We start from the raw sequence: 14,499 nt of genomic DNA on the forward strand, positions 1-14,499 counted from the left end.
GAAGGCAGCGGACAAGTCCAACAGCACTAGAATCACTGATTCCCCCCTGTCCAGTGACATCCTGATGTTGTCGGTCACGGAGAGGAGGGCTGATTCAGTGCTGTGGTTGGGCCTGAAACCAGATTGAGAAGGGTCCAGGCCCTCCGCTGCCTCGATGTAATTAGACAGGTGGGTATTCACATGCTTCTCTGTAAGTTTACCAAGATAGGGTAGGAGGGAGATAGGCCTGAGGTTAGATAAATCAGACCAGGGCAGAGTAGTGTTTTTCCGAATTGGATTTACAACTGCTTGTTTCCACTCGGAAGGCACCCGTCCTTCACCGAGGGATTGATTTATTATAATTTGTAGGAGTGGGCCAAGAAATGAGATGAGAGGAGCCATCATTCTTGCGGGTATAAGGTCGTTGGGGGAACCGGATTTTATGTGGTTAGTTAGATGGTGGAGATCAGTGTCGGATATAGGGGGAAAGGAGAGTAATGATGTTGTTTTTTGTTGAAAGGTGGAGTGAGCGGAGCTAACAGTGGGGATGGGGCTGCAAATATTGGTTGAGGTGTTGTTCAGGATTTTGTCGTAAATGAGGTTGATTTTATTCTCGAAAAACAGAGATATCTCTTCACAAAGTGGCAGTGAGAAATCATCTACGCTAACACATGCTGTAGGTTTCACAAAGGATTCGAGAATCTTATATAATTCCTTAGAGGAGTTACCAGCCTCCGATATCTGCTGGGCCAGGCTAAATTTGCGCGCTGTTTTGATGTTTTTGTAGTATTTGGATTGTGCTTTTAAGTAGGCATTCTTATCTTCTAGGAGATGCGACCTCCGCCACTTTTTCTCCAACCTTCTACACCCTTGTTTCTCAGTTCTTAAGGTATCGGTGTACCATTTTTCCTTTTTGTGAGTGGGGAATTGTTTGTGAAGTTTTAGCGGGGCTACTTTGTCTAAGGCTTTCAAAAGAGATTCCTTGAAGCTGGATAGAGTATCTTCTACATTGTCAGTTGTGAGGGATAAGGGATTTTCCCAAACCTTCTGTAGTCCTTCAGCGGTGACTTTATGCCACTGACGCCGCCATATAGGGGGAAGAGTTTTTTGGGGTGGAGGTTTGATAGCTATTGGAAGATCAAATTCTAATAGATGGTGGTCTGTCCAGTCCAGCTGAGAGGTGACTATGCCGGACAGGGTGGGACAGTTAGAGAAAAGTAAGTCTAGTAAATGTCCCCCTTCATGGGTTGGGTCGGAATTATGGAGTTGGAGCCCTAGAGCGGACATATCAGCAAGCAAGGCTTTAGTTTCACTTAGTTCTGGTTTGTCTATGTGAGTATTGAAATCGCCGAGAAGGATAAAGTTTTCTTTGGCTCTCATGTAGGGTGCCAATAATTCCATGAGGGAGAGGGAGAACCCAGCATTGGGTCCTGGTGGGCGGTATATTAGTGCCCCTTTCATAGCTAATCTGGAAGAGATGTTAATCCTGAAAGACATAAATTCCAGACTGGAGCTGCATTGTTTCTCTATAATAGTGACTTTCAGATGTTCCTTGTGAATAATCGCTAGTCCGCCACCTGTCTTGATAGGGCGGTCCATATTTAATAGCTTGTATCCTGAGGGGATAGCGATGGTAATGGATGGAGTAGTGTGGGGTTTGAGCCATGTTTCTGTCAGGAAACATAGGTCTGGCTGGGATGAGTGAAGTAAATCCCATATCTGAACTTGGTTTTTAGGCAAGGACCGGACATTTAGCAGCAAACATTGAAATGTGTTTTTATGTTTACTAGCTATGGGAGTATTGAGATCTAGAAGGGGTGAAGTATTAGCTTGGTAATGACATAGTTTGCAGGAGAAAGGACCATCCGGATATGTCCAGTTCTCATTCTCGCGGCATGGTGACGAGGCTGGTTGCAAGGCCAGCAAGTCCGCGGCGGCATACCTTATAGAACTCTGTGGGGCTGGATATCTGGACATGGCCCCTGGCGCCGTTCTGGCGCGGACGGGCGCAGACGGGCAGGTCTTTGGCTTGTCTTAGGCGCCGTCAAGGGCGCCCTGCTGCGCGCAATCGCTGCGCGCTAGACCCGACGAGGGGCTAAATAGCCCTCAGAAGTGAACAGCTAGAACGCTGCCTGCTCGACTTCCTGTGGGTGTCTGGCTCTTGCCTGCCCCGCCCTCCGCACTACGGTATTGGCTACCGAGTCGGACCGGGGCGGGCAGGCTGGAATATCGAGCGCAGACGACTGACAGCTTAACTGAGGCTCAAATGTGACTCTCAGCAACCCACGCAGTGCAAAATAACAATAAAGGTGAACACAGTTAAAATTTTCAATCAATTCCAACAGCTATCCGCCGCTAGTGCAAAGTGCAAAGTGCTGGGTGAGTTAAGATGATGTTGTTAAAATTAGTAATCAATTTTAAAATTAAGCGTTAAAATCTTCAAGTACTGGATCAGCAATAATTTTACAGAGCATCCGCTCTAAGTAGCTTGCAGGCGCCAAGCGGGGTCAGGACAAGCTGCCACCTCGTCCCTTACCGCAATGATCCGTGCCTCCTCGCCGCCTAAATAGCCCTCAGAAGTGAACAGCTAGAACGCTGCCTGCTCGACTTCCTGTGGGTGTCTGGCTCTTGCCTGCCCCGCCCTCCGCACTACGGTATTGGCTACCGAGTCGGACCGGGGCGGGCAGGCTGGAATATCGAGCGCAGACGACTGACAGCTTAACTGAGGCTCAAATGTGACTCTCAGCAACCCACGCAGTGCAAAATAACAATAAAGGTGAACACAGTTAAAATTTTCAATCAATTCCAACAGCTATCCGCCGCTAGTGCAAAGTGCAAAGTGCTGGGTGAGTTAAGATGATGTTGTTAAAATTAGTAATCAATTTTAAAATTAAGCGTTAAAATCTTCAAGTACTGGATCAGCAATAATTTTACAGAGCATCCGCTCTAAGTAGCTTGCAGGCGCCAAGCGGGGTCAGGACAAGCTGCCACCTCGTCCCTTACCGCAATGATCCGTGCCTCCTCGCCGCCTAAATAGCCCTCAGAAGTGAACAGCTAGAACGCTGCCTGCTCGACTTCCTGTGGGTGTCTGGCTCTTGCCTGCCCCGCCCTCCGCACTACGGTATTGGCTACCGAGTCGGACCGGGGCGGGCAGGCTGGAATATCGAGCGCAGACGACTGACAGCTTAACTGAGGCTCAAATGTGACTCTCAGCAACCCACGCAGTGCAAAATAACAATAAAGGTGAACACAGTTAAAATTTTCAATCAATTCCAACAGCTATCCGCCGCTAGTGCAAAGTGCAAGGTGCTGGGTGAGTTAAGATGATGTTGTTAAAATTAGTAATCAATTTTAAAATTAAGCGTTAAAATCTTCAAGTACTGGATCAGCAATAATTTTACAGAGCATCCGCTCTAAGTAGCTTGCAGGCGCCAAGCGGGGTCAGGACAAGCTGCCACCTCGTCCCTTACCGCAATGATCCGTGCCTCCTCGCCGCCTAAATAGCCCTCAGAAGTGAACAGCTAGAACGCTGCCTGCTCGACTTCCTGTGGGTGTCTGGCTCTTGCCTGCCCCGCCCTCCGCACTACGGTATTGGCTACCGAGTCGGACCGGGGCGGGCAGGCTGGAATATCGAGCGCAGACGACTGACAGCTTAACTGAGGCTCAAATGTGACTCTCAGCAACCCACGCAGTGCAAAATAACAATAAAGGTGAACACAGTTAAAATTTTCAATCAATTCCAACAGCTATCCGCCGCTAGTGCAAAGTGCAAGGTGCTGGGTGAGTTAAGATGATGTTGTTAAAATTAGTAATCAATTTTAAAATTAAGCGTTAAAATCTTCAAGTACTGGATCAGCAATAATTTTACAGAGCATCCGCTCTAAGTAGCTTGCAGGCGCCAAGCGGGGTCAGGACAAGCTGCCACCTCGTCCCTTACCTTGGGTAGAAGAGGGGTAGAGGTGTAAATGGGTAGAGGGATAGAGGAGGAGTAGAAGACGGGTAGTAGAGGGCTAGAAGAGGGGTAGAGGGCTAGGAGGGGTAGAGAGGTAGAGGGGTAGTAGAGGGGTTGAAGAGTGATAGAAGGGTAGAAGGGGACAGAAGAGTGGTAGATAAAGGGGAGAGGGGTACAAGAGGCGTAGAAGAGGGATAGAAGTAGAAGAGGGATAGAAGTGTAGAAGTGTAGAAAAGGGGTATTACAGTAGAAGAGGGATAGAAGGGTAGAAGGGTAGTAGAGGGGCGAAGGGGTAGTAGAGGGGTCGATGGGTAGAAGAGGGGTAGAGGTGTAGCTGGGGTAAAAAGGTAGAAGAGGGATAGAAGGGGTAGAAGAGGGATAGAAGGGGTAGAGGGCTGGGTTAGAGGGGTAGAAGAGGGGTAAAATAGGGGTAGAAGAGGGGTGGAGGGGTAGAAGAGTGGTTGAAGGGTAGAAGAGGGGTGGAGGGGTAGAAGAGGGGTTGAAGGGTAGAAGAGGGGGAGAAGAAGGGTAGAAGAGTGGTAGAGGGGTAGAGGGGTAAAAGAGTACTAGAGGGGTACAAGAGGGGTAGAAGCGTGATAGAGGGGTAGAATGAAAAAAACATTCCTCCAATCAGTGCACAATGTGTGCAAGAGACGCTGTGAAGTAAATAAATGTAGGACTGCGGACTATACAATACATTCAGTAGAGGGGTAGAAGATAGAGGGGTAGTCGAGGGGTTGAGAGGTAGTAGAGAGGCTGAGGGGTAGTAGAGGAGTAGAGGGGTAGAAGAGGGGTAGAGGTGTAGATGGGTAGGGGTAGAAGAGGCGCCGAGGGGTAGAAGAGGTGCCGAGAGGTAGAAGAGGGGCAGAGGGGTAGAAGAGGCATAGAAGAGGCGTAGTAGAGGCATGTTAGAGGGGTAGAAGAGGCGTAGTAGAGAGGCTGAGGGGTAGTAGAGGGGTAGAAGAGGTGTAGATGGGTAGGGGGTAGAAGAGGGGTAGATGGGTAGAAGAGGCATAGAGGGGTAGAAGAGGCATAGAGGGATAGAAGAGGGGTAGAGGCGTAGAAGAGGGGTAGAGGCGTAGAAGAGGGGTAGAGGGTAGAAGTGGGGTAGAGGGGTAGAAGATTGGTGGAGGGTTAGGAGAAGCATAGAGAAGTAGTACAGGGGTAGAAGAGGGGTAGAGGGCTAGAAGGGGGTAGAGGGGTAAAAGAGTAGAAGAGGGGTAGAGTGGTACAAGAGGGGTAAAAGGGTAGAAGAGGGGTAGAGGGGTAAAATGAAAAAAACATTTCTCCAATCAGTGCACAATGTGTGCAAGAGACGCTGTGAAATAAATAAATGTAGGACTGCGGACTATATAATACATTCAGCATGCATGAAAGGTGACTACTGAATTCATCGGCATGCATGGGTTAACCAATAAGGCTGATTAAAAAAAAGAAATACGACTTACTACAATCACAATATTCTATTGCAATATGTTCTGTCTCACTGAAAGCTTCTTGAGCACATAAAAAACATGGAAGCTATCGGCTTCAGGAATGTGAAAGGAAGCTCTCTTATGTTGAAAGCTGATGACCCATGATGAGCGAGGAAAACCAAATGGCGCATCTGCTTGTGAGCCTTGACAGAAACCCACATGGCAGCTGCGCGCGTTCAGGCACGCGTGAACGCAAGCTTGAGGCCAGCAAAAGCCTCTGGTAGCACTTTGGAAATCCCCTTAGTCGAGGTGTAGAAGAGGGGTCGAGGTGTAGAAGAGGGGTCGAGGTGTAGAAGAGGGGTAGAGGTGTAGAAGAGGGGTAGAGGTGTAGAAGAGGGGTAGAGGTGTAGAAGAGGGGTAGTGGAGTGTTAGAAGAGGGGTAGAATAGGGGTAGAGGGGTAGTGGGGTAGAAGAGAGGTAGAGGGTTAGAGGGATAGTGGGGTAGAAGAGGGATGAAGGGGTAGAGGGGTAAAAGAGTAGAAATGGGGTAGATAGGTAGAAGAGTAGTTGAGGGATAGAAGAGGGGTACAAGAAGGTTCGAGGGGTAGAAGGGTAGAAGAGGGATAGAGGGGTAGAATGAAAAAAAATTCCTCCAATCAGTGCACAATGTGTGCAAGAGACGCTGTGAAGTAAATAAATGTAGGGCTACGGACTATATAATACATTCAGCATGCATGAAAGGTGACTACTAAATTCATCAGCATGCATGGGTTAACTAATAAGGCTGATAGAAAAAAGAATTACGACTTACTACGATCACAATAATCTATTGCAATATTTTCTGTCTCACTGAAAGCTTCTTGAGCACATAAAAACAAGGAAGCTATCGGCTTCAGGAATGTGAAAGACCCATGATGAGAGAGGAAAACCATATGGCGCCTCTGCTTGTGAGCCTTGACAGAAACCCACATGGCAGCTGCGCGCGTACGCGTGAACGCAAGCTTGAGGCCAGCAAAAGCCTCTGGTAGCGCTTTGGAAATCCCCTTAGTCGAGGTGTAGAAGAGGGGTAGAGGTGTAGAAGAGGGGTGGTAGTGGGGTAGTAGAGGGTTAGAAGAGGGGTAGAGGTGTAGATGGGTAGAGGGGTAGAAGAGCAGTAAAGGGGTAGAAGAGGAGTAGAGGGGTAGTGGGGTAGAAGAGGGGTAGAGGGATAGAGGGGGAGAAGGGGTAAAAGAGTAGAAGAGGGGTAGATGAGTAGAAGAGTAGCTGAGGGATAGAAGAGGGGTAGAGGGGTACAAGAGGGGTAGAAGGGTAGAAGAGGGATAGAGGGGTAGAATGAAAAACAAATTCCTCCAATCAGTGCACAATGTGTGCAAGAGACGCTGTGAAGTAAATAAATGTAGGGCTGCGGACTATATAATACATTCAGCATGCATGAAAGGTGACTACTGAATTCATCAGCATGCATGGGTTAACTAATAAGGCTGATAAAAAAAAGAACTACGACTTACTACGATCACAATAATCTATTGCAATATTTTCTGTCTCACTGAAAGCTTCTTGAGCACATAAAAAACAAGGAAGCTATCGGCTTCAGGAATGTGAAAGAAAGCTCTCTTATCTTGAAAGCTGATGACCCATAACGAGAGAGGAAAACCATATGGCTCCTCTGCTCGTGGGCCTTGACAGAAACCCACATGGCGGCTGCGAGCGTGCACGCGCGCATGTACGCAAGCTTGAGGCCAGCAAAAGCCTCCGGTAGGACTTTGGAAATCCCCTTACTAAATTTCTCGCAGAGCAGCGCATGCGCTGACTCAGTGAGACCTAAAAATATGTGGAAGGGGTCCGCAGATCCTAATAAGGGTCGGGGGATGGGGGGGACGGGGCAAATGGCCCCCTCCTCTTCAAGATAAATATGGTCTTGGGGAATGGGGTCCCTAGGACTTAATAAAGCTTTGGTGGGGGAGGGACATGGGCCTCCTCCTCTTTAAAATATAGGTGGCCCTAAGGGCAAATGACCCCCCCTTCTCAGGGGGGGGACGCGTGACCCCCCCTCCCCCCTCCCCCCTTAAAATAAATAAGGCACTGGGTGATGTGGTTGGTACCTAGGGCCTGATGAGCCTCTGCAAGTGAAATTGTGTGGTCCTCCTCCCCTTAAAAAATCAAAGAAAGGTCCCCCCCCAGGGCCGAATAAGGCTCGGGAAGGAGAGCCGCGCAGCCCCCCTCTAAAATAAATATGGCCCTGGGGTATGGGGTCCCCAGGGCCTGATGAGGCTCGGGGAGGGGGACCATGCAGCCCATTTCCCCGTTAAAAAAATCAAAATACAACCCTGGAAGATGTGGTCCCCATGGCCCAAATAGGCTTGGGGAGGGGGTGCCCCCTCTATTTAAAAAAAAAAAAACGTCCCAGGGGATGCAGTACCCAGGGCCTAATAAGGGTCAAGGTGTGGGGCTGCGAGGCCCTCTTTCCTTTTAATTATATTTTGGCTCCAGAGGATGGGATCCCTGGGTCATAATTTTTTATTCATTTTTTAGCCACATAGGATGGGGTCTCTGGGGCCTAATAAGTTTGGGGGGGTCACATGGCCGGTGGCCAGTCCCCCTGCTACACAATGCCAAAGACCCTGCGCAGTTTGGGATTGGCTGCCTTGGTGGGGGGGGGGGGGGGGGGGGTTGTTTACAGGGCCTGGCCAACTGCCCACCCCGCACGGCCATGGTGAGGTTTGCTCGATGTGGGGGGTTGGTCGCAGGGCCTAGCAAGAGAGCAGGCCTTGTGGCCAGCCTTCACCTCCCCACCATGCACGCACAAAGGCCTTGCGCAACATGGAGTTGGCTACCTTTGGGGGCGGTGGGGGGGTTGGCCACAGGGCCTGGCCACAGACCAGGCCTTGTGGCTAAGCCCCCTCTGTGCAAGACCAAGGCCTAGGGGGACCTAGGCTGCAGCCAAAACTCCCACTTCTTGGCCATGCGGCAGGGGTTGGATTTACATATGGTGATAAAATATTACTTTACAGTAAAAACCCTAGAAATTCACTGAAAAAAACATAGGTTAAGGTAACGGTATAGTTAGGTAAAATGTTGGGTAACTATAACTCGCGCCCTCGCCATGCAGTGCTAATTATTACATCACTCATGACATCTTCTATGACATCATTGATAATATCACTCCAAACCTTTGCAAATAAATTATTGATGTGAAAACTGTGCATGGTGGGGCGCAAGGTATAGCTACCTTATAGCACAAGTTATAGTCACATGAGATAACTATAACTGGTGAATTTTCTATGTTTTTTTTAAGAGTTTAAAACATTATGTTGTTACTGAAAATGTATTGCAATTAGCAACCTAGTTGTGGTACTGGCTCAAACATGCAAAACCACTGAATTTTGCCAGTTAGGTTATGCAATGCACACAACATACACTATAACTGATATCGTCTGACATGTTTAACTCTTGCTACACTGCATTTTTTCACAGTGCCATTTGATATGCATGAGAGGCGGCATCACTCATGGCGTGTTTTGTGCTTTGTATGCCATAACCAGGGCCACAGGAATTGTGCATCAGGAGAGGGCCAAATCATGCGGCTGGGTTGATTAAATTATTCGGCAAGAAAAGTCGAATTAATCTGCATAATTCAGCATTTTCTGATGGATTTTGCTTTTATTATTTTGAAATATTTACACTTGTTAACCCCTTCCACTCTGATGACGAGCTGGGCTCGTCATGGCGTAGCCTCCTCGCACGCTGATGACGAGCCCAGCTCATCACGTAACATGCGATTTAAGAAATCTCAGCGCAGGAGCGGAATTCCGCTAGCGCGCATGAGGTTAACACTGTCTGGGCATAGGTTACACCTTAGATTAACATCCAAACATAGCAATAAGCAACAAAAAAGTGACCAGTCAGTCTTTGCAAAGGACCTTCCACCGCGTGGCAAAACATGTCGATGTGATTTTAGTAACTTGTGAATCGCTTGAGTTAAAAACAATTTTTTTTTGTTAAAATTTGCAAATTATGAGGCAGATGATGAATTATGTGGCAAATGCGTCAGATCCATAAATAGGCAAAATTTGCAAATTATGAGGCAGATGATGAATTATGTGGCAAATGCGTCAGATCCATAAATAGGCAAAAATGCAGCAGCGACCTATCTCATTATTCCAGTGGCCCGACCATGACTTGCAAATTACATTGGCTTAGCATGTTCGAGCCAGGAACATAACTCAGTTTCTAGCTTTAGGGTTCTCATTGAATTTAATGTGGTTTTATAATTATGTATATTTTTTATATGATTCCTTTTTTTCCATCCCTCATTAAACATAACTCTCCACGGTCATCTTCTATTGACAACCAACCCCCCTTTTATCCGTGGGTGTTTGCCATAGATCCAGTCCTCCCCCTAACCCCCCATTTTTAAGTAAATGTTAGGCGAATTTCAGGGCTGGGTTGGTGTCCCCTGCATGCTGCAGGAGTTCCACAAACCCAGAGCAGTCTTCATGGCCGGGTACCACAAACTAAGGAAAGGTTTTCTGACTTGTGACTTGCTTTCTGGGGTCCACAGTTCCGACTGCAAAACCCCAAGTGGTGAGGCATGGGTTGTCGAAGCTTGCCCTCTTTTCAAATGGAACCCTGGATCCATGATATTGGTGCACATACCACACCCCTGGTGCCATTTTCGGTGTCAGTGTACTGTGAATCAAGAAAAGGATCTCTGGATACTGCAACTCACTTTGTGTTTTTTATTTAAACCATGGGAGGGCCCGGTCAGTAAATTCTGGAGGTAAGGATGTGCTCACCATGTCCCAATTTATTGCTTTTGCTAGTTCTTTTTAAGAAGCGGGCACTGTTGCCATCGTACTGAAAAGGCAGATTCAAGAGAGGAACTTAAAAAAAAAACATAGATTTTGATCAGCTAGCAAGTTACTTGAAAATAATTTGCAACCCAGAATTATGTAATGGAATAAAAAAAAGAGAGGCACAAAAAGCAGAAAGACACAATCCATGACCGCAAAAGCACAATAGTCTTGTTGAACGCTATGAATGCAGCATTTCCTACACCGTTTTTGGCCACACTACAATTTTCAGGAAAAGAACCAAAACATGCTGTTTACATTTTTCTGTATTAGCAATATACTTTTAAATATCCTGCAGTTATTTATACATTATTGAGAAAAAAGTTGCTACGTGGTTAATTAATTATTGCTCTTATATTTTTTTTGTAGTATATTTACTTCCTGATAAGAAGCTTGCTGTGCTTCAAATCAGATCACTGATAATAAAGGTATGCAGATTTCCGTTTTTCAAAAAGATGCATTTTCTAATGTCCTAAACACTGTTTAAAAATGCCTCAAGAAAAATATTAAAAAGCCACAAGCAAAGCAAAGGGACATGTCAATACAATCTTTGTGTAATCAAAATCTTTGTGTTCTTCTTAATTTGTACATTTCAGAATAAACAAATATATCAACATGTTTATGCCAAGATATGTGATACATAGCTAGGTCTTTCCGTATACTTTACAATATTCTAATACTCATCTGAGGGCCCAGCACCATCTACAACTGTCAGTACCTTCATTTGGGTAAAAATGCAAATTGGTCAACATACCCTAGCCCCAAACCTCTGCACTCGTGCTTAGTATGTGGTGGGCAAACAGCCTAGTTTGCTTGGGAGGCGTGGCCAGCAGCCTGAAATGGGGTTGAATAAGCGACAAGCTCAGGGCCCGGGAAAAGTAATTCGCTACAAATCCCTGCATGTAACCGGTCTAGCGGCATCCAAGGTCCCAGTACCATTGCCAAAACATAGTGGCACTGCAGGCCGGAGCACACCCGGATTTGAGGCAAACTGCGAGCTCTGCATGCCCCCGGACAGACTGCGGCGCTGGAGCTGGTGGTGCCTTGAGCTCCGGTGGTGTTCCATGCTGCGGCCATCTTGCCTTATCCGGGGTCCGCCCTCGTCGGCGCGGCGGATCCGGTGGGGAGGACGTGTGAACCTGCGGCCTATTGAGGCCTTGTCTGTCGGTGCGGCTGTGGTGGCCAGGGAACGGTGTCGGCGCCCTTGGCTGGCCGTAACGGGGCCACGGCGGTTGCGGGGTTCAGATCCCTGCCTCCGAACTTCTGCCCCCGAACTTCTGCCTCCGCATAATAGTTTCTCTATTGAATATTGTCCCTTAATGGCATGAGTGGTTAAACCGCACAATCTCATCACTTGGAATATAGGGGGTATGGGCTCAATCCAACAGCAGCATAAAATACTGACCCAATTGCACAGATGCCGGGTTCAAATAGTATACCTTTAGGAAACTCATCTAGTGCCTACTGAAACCTTCAAAGTGCAAAAAAGGTGGTGGGTCAATTGTATGCGACTACTTATTCTGCATTCTCACATGGGGCAGCAGTGTAGATACGTTCAGGTGTGCCATTTTCCCTAATAAGTAGCAACATTGATGACCAAAACAGATATGTACTACTACACGTCTCCTTAGACAGGAACTAGATCGTACTAGGGTCCATATATACACCTAACACTGATCAGGAAGCAATTTTATCCCGTTTGTCAATTGCCTCAGCGGAATGGTCACAATAACCTTGGCATTTGGGAGGAGATTTTAATGCGGTCCTTGATGTTGGTCTGGACCGATCGCACCCCCTGCTACCGGGAGCCATACCGATCCAACAAGCTAAGATCCTATGGCAATGGATGTTTGGGTGGGGCTTGGAGGACGTCTGGCGTTTCCGCAACAGAAACCTGCGTGAATATTCCTTTTTCTCACCTCCCAACTGCTTGTACTCCCGCCTAGATAGATTTCTTCATACGCCAACCCATCTCCCGATTGTACCACACATTACCTACTTAGGCAAGACCCTATCGGACCACAACCCGCTTGAGTTGATCCTTAAATGGGGCTGTGTGCGCTTTCTCCAATCCGAACATGACGCCTACAGCCTTTACTTTTAGACTATCCAGTACTTTGGTACTTAGAAATACTATAGCAACATCAATCAGTTCCTACTTTACCACTAACAAAGGCACAGCCACAAAAATATCAATGGAATGGGAGGCCTTTTAAATAACAATCCGGGGGTACCCATGGGGGCGGTAGTAGGAACCGGGCGTGAGATTTTCCCGGGACATCACAGAATTGGAGTCGACATTGCAAAAACTAGACAGACACACTAGGAAGGGAGAGGCTTCAAAAAGCCAGGGTAAAATAGGCAATACTACTAGAGCATCTGCGACTACTTGACTTGCACGCATACCGTGCCTGCATGCATGTAGAGGCGGATAGATCTGGCCCGAATGATACAGCCCCAAGCTTCCCCTACGCCCATACTGGCTGTGCACACTAACAATTATGAACTAGTAAGCACGCAGATCGGGGTAAATATGGTGTTCCATGATTACTATACACAACTCTTCGCGGCCCCCCTCAGCCCCCTCCAGAAGATATAGATGACTGCCTGGCGACTGTTTCTCTCCCGGTTATTTCGCATGCAAACAGTGACATTTTAGCAGCTCAAATTACCCTAGTAGAGATTTGTGTGGCCACCAGGGACCTTGCCTGCAATAAAGCACCATGCTCTAATGGGCTCCCAATTGAATTTTCTCCACATTTGGGTCACAGTTAGTCCCCAAATTACTACAATTATATAAATTATCCCTAGAAGAGGGAACTTTGCCCCCCACATCAAAGGAGGCAACAGTAACCTCCTTATTAAAGCCTGACAAAACCACCTATGGACCTCTCCTCATATAGACCTCTGTCCATTCTCAATACCGAATATAAGATACTTAGCAAGATATTGGCATTGCGTCTCCTTCCGCTCCTTCCTAGCTTGATACACACCGACCAAAGTGGCTTTATTCCCCCGAAGTACCTCCCTCAATATACGTCATCTCTTCAGCTTGCTCCACATGACCTAAGCCCAACATCCACTTGCAGGATGTCTGTCGTTGGATATTAAGCAAGCCTTTGATTCTGAGTTGGCAATATATGCTAGCGGCCTTGCGGAAGTTTGAGATCCCCCACACATACTGCCGCCGGATACAGTTGCTTTATACCGCACCAACAGCACGCGCAAAAACAGGTCACAACATTTCCTCCGCATACCACATATTCCAGGGGACAAGTCAGGGTTGCCCCCTGTCACCACTTCTATTGAAATGGCTTTCGAACCCCTTGCCCAACACTTGCGCCAAGCAATGAAAACATATGAGATACTGATCGGCCCAAATACACACTCCGTCTTTTTATATGCTGATGACATGTTGTTATATTTTAAAGATATTCTGATAGACTTGCATCTGCTGGCGACTCTCCTGGCCCATTTGAGATTACTGTCAGGGCTACATTTGAACACCTCCAAATCAATAGTATATTCGTTTTATGACAAATATACCCTACCCACTCTGCAATTGGTGAGGAGCAACTCGGGGTCGAACCAATCACTTATAAGTACCTGGAATACCTGCGACACGTTGGGATGAAACCTTATCCGTACGGTGAACTCCCTAAAATCACAGGTGTCCTTCTGGATAAAACTGCCACTGTCTACGGCGGGGCACCTTGCAATTTGTAAAATGGTGATGCTACAGAGGCTCCTATATCACTTTGTCATCCTCCCGGTGGTGGTTCCAGCATGGGTATTCAAGATGTTTAATACCTTTTTGATAAACTTGGTATGGGGATTGGGACGATGCCGGATCGGCCTTACTAAACTACAACTTCCTACGATTAGGGGGGTATGGGATCCCCAGACTTTAAGGTGTATTGTATATTTGCTCAGTTACAATGGCTGGCATATTGGCTTGCCGGCCATAATTTATTCGAAATTGGGTGTACACCTGCCCAATTACAACTTAGAACACTACAGGCTCTACTTTCCCCAGAACCCGGGAGACAAACGGAAATCCCCTTGCTGCTGCATGTAGCGCTCCACTATAGGAAAGTTTCCCTGAAATACACTAATACACCCATTCCATATACCCGAACATTCCTCTCTGCGGTCTCCCAACGCTGCAAGGAATTTTATCATCCCACAGTTTGGCGCCTTGGGAAGATTTTGGAATCACAACCGTAGGATCGCAATTTAATGATAAAACTATAACGCCTCACGCCGAGTTAGTGCTCACTTATAATGCATTGAAGACATT

The 14,499-nt window shown here is 47.2% G+C and overlaps 1 protein-coding gene across 1 annotated transcript in view; it reads left to right on the top strand.

Moving 5' to 3' along the window:
* Window positions 1-14,499, top strand: part of LOC147663188 (proteasome assembly chaperone 2-like) — a 63,349-nt gene that overhangs the window by 6,854 nt on the left and 41,996 nt on the right. The window contains exon 3 of the mRNA XM_086950606.1: window positions 10,569-10,627. Within this exon, the coding sequence (XP_086806732.1) occupies window positions 10,569-10,627 (59 nt within the window). The remainder of the gene's footprint in view (window positions 1-10,568; window positions 10,628-14,499) is intronic.

This window comes from Lissotriton vulgaris, unplaced genomic scaffold (genome assembly GCF_964263255.1).
Source record: "Lissotriton vulgaris unplaced genomic scaffold, aLisVul1.2 SCAFFOLD_2786, whole genome shotgun sequence".
Taxonomy (NCBI): Eukaryota; Metazoa; Chordata; class Amphibia; order Caudata; family Salamandridae; genus Lissotriton; species Lissotriton vulgaris.